At 42.6% G+C, this 11,118-nt stretch overlaps 2 protein-coding genes across 3 annotated transcripts; both read right to left on the reverse strand.

Annotated features, from left to right (window-relative positions):
* Nucleotides 1–1,665: 1,665 nt before the first annotated feature.
* Nucleotides 1,666–5,400, reverse strand: LOC133152593 (tigger transposable element-derived protein 1-like). The gene is made up of 3 exons (XM_061276305.1): nt 2,656–5,400; nt 2,518–2,571; nt 1,666–2,135 (listed from the first exon to the last, which is right to left on the reverse strand). The coding sequence occupies exon 1, from the start codon at nt 4,813–4,815 to the stop codon at nt 3,118–3,120; it is 1,698 nt and encodes a 565-aa protein (XP_061132289.1). The 5' UTR covers nt 4,816–5,400; the 3' UTR covers nt 1,666–2,135; nt 2,518–2,571; nt 2,656–3,117.
* A 114-nt stretch (nt 5,401–5,514) lies between these two features.
* Nucleotides 5,515–9,478, reverse strand: pigb (phosphatidylinositol glycan anchor biosynthesis, class B). 2 transcript variants are annotated; one of them, XM_061276307.1, is made up of 13 exons: nt 9,209–9,478; nt 8,690–8,849; nt 8,362–8,485; nt 8,123–8,240; nt 7,947–8,051; nt 7,735–7,865; nt 7,508–7,648; nt 7,373–7,424; nt 6,725–6,936; nt 6,581–6,645; nt 6,211–6,415; nt 5,959–6,136; nt 5,515–5,891 (listed from the first exon to the last, which is right to left on the reverse strand). In XM_061276307.1, exons 2-13 carry the CDS (start codon nt 8,799–8,801, stop codon nt 5,778–5,780), a joined length of 1,557 nt encoding a protein of 518 aa, XP_061132291.1. In that variant the 5' UTR covers nt 8,802–8,849; nt 9,209–9,478; the 3' UTR covers nt 5,515–5,777. The 2 variants fall into 2 exon arrangements, with proteins under 2 accessions (XP_061132291.1, XP_061132290.1); XM_061276306.1 differs by having other exon boundaries at nt 8,690–8,853.
* Nucleotides 9,479–11,118: the final 1,640 nt, after the last annotated feature.

Here is an 11,118-nt window from a genome sequence, read left to right on the forward strand (position 1 = left end):
AATAAAGTAACTGAGCAAATTTGATCTGTTCTGAGCTGTCATTTATTATTACCGAGTAAAAACTATGGTCAACGTGAGGAAGCGGTTTTATCTACTGACCAGAATATGGCAAGTTATCCGGAAAGAAAATATTCTAAAAAGGACTCCCTTCACACAGGACTACTTTCGCTGGAACGAAGGAGAGCCCAATAACCACCAAAGCAGGGAGTTCTGCGTTGAAGTGAGAACAGATGGATATCTTAATGACTGCCGCTGTGATAGACCACAGGGATTCATTTGTAAAAAAGGTCTTTGAACACTTGTTTACTTTGCCTATCATTGAATATGCAATCTCATATCAAAATTTGTTTGACCTCTGCAGCCAAGGACGTCCGTCCCCCTCCTCTTACTTGTCCTACATGTCCAACATCTGTGTCAACTACTTGCGTCTCTTCTACTACACGTCCAACTACTGGTGCCACTTCTCGTACTCTCCTTCCTCTTTGTCCTATTCTTTCCTCTGCCAAGCTGCTGACATCAAAAGCAGGTAACGAAGGCTCGTGCATGCTTGCGGTGTTGCCTCTTCCGGTGAGTTCAGGAGTTTTTGTAAATACAGAGTACTGTTTTTCTTTGGCACAGAGATTTGAATCTTCATTTTTCAGCAATTTCATGGCTTTGTAGTTGACCTTTTGGGGCGCCTTAGTGCGGGCCGCAGCATCGCCATCAGAGGACAAGTCAAACCGTTGGCTGAGAGGTAGTCCCCTCGACCCCAAAGAATTTTCACTTGTAAACATCTAAATGAATGAATAATGCAGGATAAGCTTCAATCTGACCACGGCCAATGACACCCAACTTCACTTGGGCTTCTGCATCAAAGACCAAAAGATTGTGATGACCTCCAATCTGAATAGTACCGAAGACATAAAGGAGATAACAGCGAACCCCTTCCCATTTGGACCCGAACATGACTTTGAGGTCTTACTGTTCTCCTTTGTAGATTGAGTGAGTGATTGACTAGCTCTTAGCCAGCACGTTGCTCACACTACTGTTGTTGTTCAGATTATCATCCAGTGCAACCTCGACCTCTTCCATTTGACCGTCAACGGCGCCCAGCAACTGGATTTTACAAACCGCCTTCGCAACGTGCAAAACATCACAGCGCTGAAAATGTGGCATGACCTGTCACTGACAGACGTCAGGCTGATGTGAAGTCATTGACGTGGCCAGATTGGAAGTGCTTCGTCTAACATGACTGCCTGCTTAAGCCACTTTGTTACCATTTATTACCAATAAAGCATTGGAAAATATTTGCTTGTACAAATGATTTATGGGAGTGATAACTGCTGCAGCATGTTAGAACGTGCTGAAAATATCCAAAATATCAATACCTAGACAATATAACACCAATATCGATAAAAACATGAGTATCCTTCCTTACGTTGGGGAATGCAGCACTGCCAGCAAAAAAAAATAATTGTTCCAAAAACGAATAGTATGAATAGTACTTTTCTTCCCCCAATCAAAAAATAAGGTTGCATTCCTTTCACACTATCCAGGTGCTGATTTTATTTTTATTTTTAAATGATCGTGTATACTAAACACAATGAGGGTCCTCCAAAGGACGCAGCCTCATCAGCAGAATACAACATAACCACAGCAGACACTCAAAAGATAACTAGACGCTGACATAGTCAACAGGTTATTTATTGCATAATTCTTGCCCTGCCCCTTTCATCCAACCACAAATGACTTTCAAGGCCTCAAGGACACACGAAAAGAAAACATTTAAAAAGTCCCTTGCAGACTCCAATAATGAGAAGCAAGTGTCCCGTACCGAGGGCACTGCTTTACACCTGCTTCCCTGCTGTATGAGGTCAACAGACACACAATCGTTTAGAAGTATCATTTTTTTGCTTCAGCGACTATATGCACAAAAGATAGCCTTGCTAGCAAGGTGATCCATCTTAACCAGCCCGATCAGCAATTGTCGTAAGGCGTGGAGTGACTGAACTTGTGCAAAAGCTCGGGCTCTGAGATGTTACAAAGTGCATGGACGTGGCTCATGATGTCCAGAGCTCCACATTGGTGAATCTGGCCTGTGTAGGGGCTTTTCAACAAGTTGGTTGTCAATAAACCGCTTGTGGCTGTTGGTCGTCCTGTTGACACACACATTATGTTGTTGAACCAAATTCAGCCCACGAAGCTTTTACAATTTCAAGGCAACAGTGGAAACCAAATTAATTGGGGGAAGGACTCATGGTGTTACAATAATCGTTACATCAAAGTTTGTTTTTTTTCTTTAAATTCCAATACAGCACTTTCCGGTCGCCTCAAAATGACCAGCACAGTACAAAACTATTCTAAAATAAATAATAATTTTATTATATTAAGTTATATTTAAAGTATTACGAGTGAGTTTTGGTAGTTGAATAAATACAGTTTTTAAATATTTGGTGTTTGTGAATTGTGATATCCATCAAAATAGTGACCAATTCTCGGCCAGCCCGATAATGTTGTCGAGTTGTAAATGGGACTTACCACAGAAAATCGATAGAAGGGTAGATGAATCGGAACTACTTGGGAGGAAGGAATCTGGAAGTAATTCAAACATGGTCTGAGGTTAAAAGGAGTAATAAAAGTAGATATAAGCTGTCAGACTACATTCTGATAACTCACCTGAACACGTCCAGGTAATGGTGGAATTCATCTGCATGAGATGGGGGCCCAACAAAACAGCAAAGCCATGAGTGACGACATACCAGTGTGCCCTATACCCCAGCCATCGATTCATATTTCAGGAATTGAAGTGGACGAAGTTCTGAGGCCAGAACATGACATTGGCTCGTTGTCGGCTGTTAGTCAGTCATCGCTTTGGACAAAGCAGCAACACACACGATGAGGCTTCCTTTGTAAGCAGCAGTGATAGTGGTACATTTCATTCATAACCTTGTAAATTCAATCAAAACACCCCATTGAAATGAAAGGCTGTTCCAGCAACCCAAAAGCACCCCAATTTTTTCATTACCTTTGTAATACAGAAATACAACACTGTCTGGTATAAAAGCAAACAAGCGAAATAAACTGGTTTGTATTCATGTGTAAGTCTGTATGAAACTAACTGCTCCATTTTTGTCCACTTTACTCATCTTCGGTTTTGGGCTTTTTCATCAGGCTTTCCTCACGTTCACCGGCGGGTCGCTTCAAAAGTTGCTTTTTCCGCTCTTTCAGAATGTTTCGGAAATGAGCCAGGCAGGTGTCGTTAAAGAGCGACGACGCGCATCCGGTGGCAACTTTCTCCGGGTGTTTCCGTTCAATAAAACTTGAAAGTCTCTCCCAAATTCCCAGCATTTCCATGATCTCGCTGGTCGAGATGACTTCATCATCCTCCGGCTGAGCGGCGGTGCCGATTTCCTGCAAAACCTTTGCGTGCTGCTGCGTCTGTAGCGCCTTCAACTCCTCCGACGTCAATTCCTGGGCGTGCTCCTTGACGAGTTCGTTCACGTCTCCCTCATCCACCTCCAGGCCCATGGACTTCCCGAGGGAAACGATCTCCTCCACCACCGCATGGTCAGGTTCAAAGGTCACTCTTTCCGACACAACCTCGGGCCACAGCTTCTTCCACGAACAAATCAAGGTCCTCTTTGTAACAGCTTGCCAAGCCAGATCGATAATCTTGAGGCATGACACGATGTTATAATGGTCCTTCCAGAACTCTCGAATGGTGAGATTTGAGCTCTGCGTCACCTCAAAGCAGCGGCGAAAGAGGTGCTTGGTGAAAAGCTTCTTAAAATTACAAACCACCTGCTGGTCCATGGGCTGCAGCATAGCGGTGGCGTCAGGTGGAAGGTAGAAAACCTTGATAAACTTAAAATCTTCAAGGATATCATCTTGGAGGTTGTGTGGGTGAGCGGGACCGTTGTCCAGAACCAGAAGGGCTTGCACAGGGAGGTTTTTTTCCTGGAGATACTTCTTCACGGCGGGACCAAACACCAGGTTGACCCACTCTACAAAGAATTGCCTAGTGACCCACGCCCTTGGGTTTGCCCGCCACATAACCTGCAGTTTTTCTTTGATGATCTTGTGCGACTTGAAGGCTCTGGGATTTTCCGAATGGTATACGAGCAGCGGCTTGATCTTGCAGTCGCCGCTCGCGTTGGCGCATAGTGTGAGGGTTAACCTATCCTTCATGGGTTTATGGCCAGGCATCTTCATCTCCTCGATCGTTATGAAAGTCCTCCTTGGCATCCTTTTCCAGAAGAGCCCCGTTTCGTCACAATTGAAGACCTGCTGAGGGACGTATCCTTTGGCTGCTATCACGTCGGTGAAGGTTTTGCAGTAGTCCTTGTTCACATTTTTGCTGGCCGCATCAACGTGCCCGACATCGGATGGAAAGCTGATCCTCCTCCTAAAATTGTCGTACCAGCCACGGCTGGCTTTAAACGAGTCTTCCGGTGCCCCGTCCGTCGAGGAGCCTGGGGTCTGCTGCAGCAAGTCGGTGTAAATGGCCCGTGCCTTTTCACAGATGGCACCCTCCGTCAATGGACATCTTGTGAGCTGTTTCTCCGTCAACCACACCAAAAGTAGCCTCTCCATCTTTTCATGGACAGATGTCCGCAGCCTTGAAATGATTTTAACACCCATAGCTGGTGTTATAGCCTTTATCGACTCCTTCTGTTTCAGTATAGAGCATATAGTCGAAGTATTGCGGTCATACAATCTCGCCAAGTCGACGACGCGCACACCTCGCTCATATTTTTCGATGATTTCGTGCTTGAGTTGAATGGACATCATCTTTTTCTTCTTCTTGACAGGAATCACTTTGTTCCCAGGATCCATGTTTAGAAAGGAATTTGCAATGTCACTCCACACAATTCTATCTTTCCCAACAAGGTTTCCACGTGTGCACAACCGATGAGGTTTAGGTCAGGTGATGTCACCAATATTTGCCAACTGTGGATTGCAAAGGCCGCTTGACTAGGTGGGTGTTCCTATGTTCGCTGCACAGATTTTGCCGTAAATCAAGTTAACACTGTCTTGACATGTTGCTGGTCAAATCGGGCGCTGCCGTCTGTGTTTACAATCGCTCCAGCGTTACAGCTTCATCCCGGCTGTCCGTTTTGGGGCGTCAACCATGCTTTGAAACACGACCGGAAACCACCTTTCGTCCGTCCCAATGCACCACGTTAGAAATGGTCCGTCACCTCCTCGTTCACTCTCGGACAGGAGCCGCACTTTTCCGCAGGGATGCCAGAACCGTCCGGTGTTTTGCGGTCGAAACCAACTAGGTGCCCATCCGCCGAAAATACGACAGGAGACGTTTAATAACCAGATAAGATACTGTTGGCCGTAACCACGCCAAAATCGGCCATAAGCACAACCGGAATTGTCAGCTGCAACAGTCTTTTTTCTTGTTGCCACATTCGGCGATTGGCAAACAAGAACATTACCGCCACCTATTGGTTAGGAGTGTGGATCAGACGAGCCATACAGTATTAACCATTCAAATAAACATGACAATCAGCGCATGCTCCCGAATGTATTTCTCATTGCCCAATTCAGTTTTTTTAATTCACTTAAAAATACCAAGTTAAATTATTAAATAATCCTTCAAATAAACAAACATGACAATGAGTAAATTATGTGTGTATTCCTCACGGCTCAATTGTATTGTTTTTTTGAATCATTAAAAATACCAAATTAAATGGAAAATGAACAGAACATGAGGTTACCTCCAGACTTTTTAAAGATGGAGAAAATATTAGAGCCATCTAATAGCCACCGAGATGTTCCCATGGTTGTCAGTATCTTTCATAAATATAGATTCTTCTTCCAACTTTTCCTTCAGGAACATGAGTGTGAAATAAATCAGCCGTTTTCGTGAAGTTATTGTCCCGCAGAAACACAGAGATCTCCTACAACGTAAAATGCATTCGGTCATATGTCCGCTTTAGCTTTCGACAAATGCGATGCCACATTTACCTTCTCCAAGACGTCAAAGAGAACCAAGTGAGTAGGCTGCGACTGCGCGTCTGGAAAGGAAGTCCGGAGCCACAGAAGCGGATCATGGTAGAACCTGTCCGCTTCGTCCACGTGGCCGACTCGGCCAAGATCAGGCGGGCACTCGAGAAATGCCATCTTTAGTGGACAGTGGACGTGGCTGCAAGGTGACAGAAAACTTTCAACATTGTGTACTTGTTACCAGGCCCCCAAGCCAGATGGCGCATTTAGCACCTGTAGTAAGGCGTTGAGTGGCAAGGCATGAGGAAGCGGACGTCTGCCTCGGATACGTTGTGGCAAAGTGCACGGACATGGCTCATGACGTCCAGAGCGCCGCGCTGGTGAATCAGACCCGTGTAGAGAGCTATGAGCAGGTTGGAGACCAACAAACCACCGGCGGCTGCTCGTCGCCAAGCTCTCAGATGAGCCATCGCTACACCTGTTAACAAAAGCACATGAATGTATTTGATAGAATTTCTGAAGAAATTGTTTTAGTTGCACGTCTTAAATGAAAAGATACATTTCCTGGTGCATTCATTATAGCAGAAGATTTAATACAGGAATGGAATCAACACTTTTGTAAAAATTTGAAATAATGACTTACCACAGAAGATAAAACAGAAAGGAAGCACAGGGTAGATGAATCTAAACTCCTTGTGAGGAAGCAGGCTAAAAACATTTCAAGTAGGTCCAAGGTGACTAGGATTCACATTAGTGGAGAACAAGTGAGAGAATTCCGACGCTTTACCTATATGCCCCAATGGTCCATGTAATGGCCACCAGGAGGATTTTGTACTTTCGGAAACCTAGGAAGCATCCGTACAAAAAGAATGGTAGATGGGGGCCAATTATGACCGGGAAGCCCTGAGTGAGGTACCAGTGCCAAGGGTGGGTGCCGTAAAAGTCGGCCACACTGTGGAAGACGTTCAACTTCAGGAAGTTGAACTGCACAAAGACCCACTATAAAAGAGAAGAGAAAACAACCGATGATCCAAAAACATCCTTTCATTAACACACTATCGATCTCTCCTTGAGACAAGGCAAATCTTTAAAAAGGCAACACAATGAGAAAATTGGAGCAACGTGTTGAGTGAACCCCCACTATTTCCCAGTAGATAAGAAACCAGCCCTTCTGTGAAGAACAAACATCTGCAATAATTGAGCTCCCCTAAAAAGGTTTACGCTGTACTGTAACTGCCACAAGATGCCACAGGGTAGCGCCAAAGGCCCAATCACCTCTAGATAAGGCTCTATTGTGGCGAGAAGCAAGGTACACCCTGGACTGGTGGCCAGACCAGGACCTCTCCACTGCGAGACAAGTCGTGTCACGCTGATCCGCAACCGAGCCTTTCTAGTTCATACGACTTAAGCAATTTCATGACAATGTACGTTTCACCTTTTCATAGAAGATGCAGTCGATTATGGTTGAAATCACAACGGCTGTAACCCTAAAACACAAAACACAGTGTTATTATTAAACCGACAAACATGAACCTGAAACATGCAGCTGTGAAATCCAAGTGCAACTAACCCGATGGGAATGTAGTCATGAACCATGAGCTTCAGTTTGTTTTTGTCCTGCCAGAAGTGATAAGCCACTAACGGAAGCCAGACAATCAGTGCCGTCGTTCGAACAATGATCGCCAAGGCAACAAGGCTCAAATACTTTTTGCTTGAAGGGGACAAAAAACACAAAACAAGGTGTCAGCCAAGAACCAAAGGCACATCGAGAAAGACGGACGTTTACGTCAAGTAGACCTGCTGCTTGTTTTGGATCCCGGCAGGGGGAAGTAGCACAGAGCCAGGTAAGTGATGTTGGTCTCCGCGCTGTTGCTTAGCGTTCTGGTGCAGCAGAACCACGTGAACCACGAGCACAGATGGCAGAAGAACTGCACACGCACGGGAGGGAACACAGTCAACATCTAACAGAAGTGACATTCAACCTGAAAAAAGACGCGTACTGTCATTACCGTCAATTTTGCCGTTTTGTGATCTTCCACCGTTTTCATGAAAAAGAAGAATTTAACGTCCACAAACGCAGTGACGAGTGCATGAAGTAGTCGGGGCATCCATATCTGCGGGGAAAACAAAGTCATTCAAAAAACAAATCATATCTGGGCAGACAAAAACTGTAGCCGACACTTTCCAGCAGATAAACGGAGTCGCAGTGTATCCAGTGCAGGACTTTATAGATGATGGCAAAAAAGAGTGGATAGGTGAAGCCTCTTATGCCTTCCTTCCATTCCCACGTCAGATGGCCATAAGTCACATTGTTAAGGTTTTTTTTATGTACCATGTCTTGATGCCCAGGAGGACAAAAATTATATGTAAAAAAAAAATAATAATTTGTGGATGCAATGAAAATGATTTGAGTTGAAAGGATATTTGAAGACCATGTGATGGGCGACTTCCACACCCTGCCAGTACTCATCCGGGACAAAGCTGGTCTGAACAAGGAAACAGTTCAAGGCACGAAAAAGGACACAAAACGCAGCAACCCTCAGCACTTCTGTATGGAGAGGGGGAAAGAAATTACAGTAGAGTGAAAACCCACAATTACCAGAGTTGGGAATAACAGCTTTACAAAATGCTGGCATTCGCATGTTATCAATTTACAGTTAATGTAATGAATTACTTCAAACATTTCAACGTTGCTAGCCAAAGTGAAATATGGCACATTGTGCACCGAACAGACTCCAACAAGGTAGCCCACCTGTCCTATCATGAGTGTCAATCTCCTTTGTGTACAATAAGGACTTTCTTTTCCTTAGTTTGACATTCTCCTTGCTTGTCCTGAACTTCATACGCTGTCTGAAAGTCTCCATATGTTGTCGTCGTGTCCTTAGGTGTGAATGCTGAAGACATGTGTTTACCTGTCTGGTGAGAGATAAAAGTGGAAATTAAAAAGATGTACAAAAGATGTGACGTTGAAGACTGGAAAATGTCAAGACAGACAATGGCAACTTTAAAACACCATTTACCTCTTGTTACATTGTGCAATCACAATAACGACAATAAGAATGAATTATAATTTTTAAAGGGCCACATTATACTAAATCAACGTTTTAAAGCATTTTGCTAATTGCTCACCAAAAAAACTACATACGATACAGGTGTACCGTCAGAAAATAGAAGAAAATACTACTCATACTCCCTTGGTTTCCCTTAGTTTAACTTGTTATCGTGCTTATTGTTGGCCTAAGACTTTTTTTCTTAAAATTGTTTTACTTACCCGATTTTAACTTTTGTACGATGCTAAGCCTGGGGTGGAAGCCGACTACCACTGGAGCTAGCCTGTCATACTCTGGGAACTTCTATCCAATGCATCCATCCAGAAGTGTTTGATCACGTTAGTTTGCACAGTAGACTTATTTTACAAGAGTTGCACTGAGGGACACCGTCATTTAGTTTAACAAAGTTACGTACACATTTAATCAGCGCGCGTACTCTCCATCCAGGAAGTGAATGGGGACGCGCACTTCTTTCAGATTTTCGGTAGTGTAGACGCAACTCGGCGTATTACTGCCCTCCACAGCTATAATGTTGCAATTACATTTTGAACTTCGGAAATCCTTTTTCTAAAAAAAAAGAAAATAAAACAACAGAATTGCCAAAATAATTCATAATGGTGAAAATAAAATAAATACAAAATATAGTAGAAAAAAGGCATTAAAATCTAAATAATTTCTTATCTAATTGTATTTATATTTATTTTTGTATTTATTTCATTATTTGAGTTTAATTCTTAAATATTATATTGTATTTTTTCCACTTTTTTTATATTCTTTGTCGTTTTTATTTCCATGTATGTATGTTCAATTTATTTTTAATCAATTGTATTCGTTTTTATTTTAACTTTCATTTATCTAGTTTTTCTTTTGGCAATATTCGTCCTGCAATATGAAGGACCAAAACTGACGATATCAAAATAAATAATAAAAGTGAAAATGAATATAAAAATATAGAATTTAAAACCAAAACAGATTTTCCGTAGGTATGAATGGTTGTTTTGTAAGATTATGATTATTTGCATGATTTGAATGAATGGTAATCGCCTGACAACTAGGTGCACTGTACATTCCTGTCCAGCAGGGGTCAATGTCTAACTTGTTGGAGTTTATTTTGTATTCCATAAAGCAGAAGAAGCTCACGCGCTGCTTGGTAGCACAGGTCTTCTCGATGCCCTTCTTGTTGAGGATTTTGTAACGTCGTGGGGGGGTTTCCTCTCCCTCGCCTCTTGTACATTGCAGTCACATGGTTTGGATGTTTTCTTGGTGAGTTTAAATAGTCCGAAACTATTGGTAATCTGTAATCAAATAAATCAACATGTCACTCAAGACAGCTCTAGTTATACTTGCAGCCATTAAGCAAACGTGCAATGTCTCGCGATATCTTACGTGAGTGTTTTGTTTTTCTAATATCTTCCTATTTTTCCAGGACCACCTTAAGGGGCTAATTGTGGGGCTAAAGGGATGCTTCGAAGAAAAATCCCTTTCACACAAATGGCTTTTGCCACAGTGCTTGGAATGGCTGGTGGTTTCTATATCTACAGACCTTACTTTGACGCAGTGCCAAAAACCACAACGCCACAGAACCAGGATGTGGCACTAAAATCGAACAGAACTGGTGGAAAGAATTCATCAAGCTAAAATATTACAATGGAAGAAACCAGCAAAGTTCTGGAACTAAATAAACATGTTAATCACAATGTTGGTAGTGTCATGTGTCTTGAGCCTCAAGTGTCATGAATTGGGTCCAGCTAAAACTTTACACCAAGCACCCTTAGAAATATTAAGTTTGCCAAATACCACCCCAAGGACAAAAATGAAAATGCAATAGCAAAAACAGAGGGCTCTCCCCTCCTTAAAAGTAAAGGATTTAATATTTCTTAAACACTGCACTTACATTAGAAAACACTGTACTTAAACAGTGTTAATTGACAATACATTGCACATAAAGTGAATTAAAAACAGTAAAAATAGCGATAATAAGAAAATGATAGTTCTAAAAGATTGAATGTAAATCAATATTATCATTTAAGAATTCTAACAGGGGGACTAAAATTGAAAAAATTTGCTGTTTTTAATTGTGTTTCTAGCAGTACTGATCAAACCGTTATTTAACTTGTGTCGGCTCACTTTC

Source organism: Syngnathus typhle, linkage group LG4 (assembly GCF_033458585.1).
Source record: "Syngnathus typhle isolate RoL2023-S1 ecotype Sweden linkage group LG4, RoL_Styp_1.0, whole genome shotgun sequence".
Lineage (NCBI taxonomy): Eukaryota > Metazoa > Chordata > Actinopteri > Syngnathiformes > Syngnathidae > Syngnathus > Syngnathus typhle.

What these genes read in the sequence shown, in the direction of transcription:
- LOC133152593 (XM_061276305.1), bottom strand. Translation starts at nt 4,815, where the DNA reads ATGGATCCTGGGAACAAAGTGATTCCTGTCAAGAAGAAGAAAAAGATG.
- pigb (XM_061276307.1), bottom strand. Translation starts at nt 8,801, where the DNA reads ATGGAGACTTTCAGACAGCGTATGAAGTTCAGGACAAGCAAGGAGAAT. An exon ending in TGGACCATTGGGGCATATAG is followed by an intron (nt 6,646 to 6,724) that starts GTAAAGCGTCGG and finishes AAATGTTTTTAG; the next exon opens with CCTGCTTCCTCACAAGGAGT. An exon ending in CACTCAACGCCTTACTACAG is followed by an intron (nt 6,137 to 6,210) that starts GTGCTAAATGCG and finishes GTCACCTTGCAG; the next exon opens with CCACGTCCACTGTCCACTAA.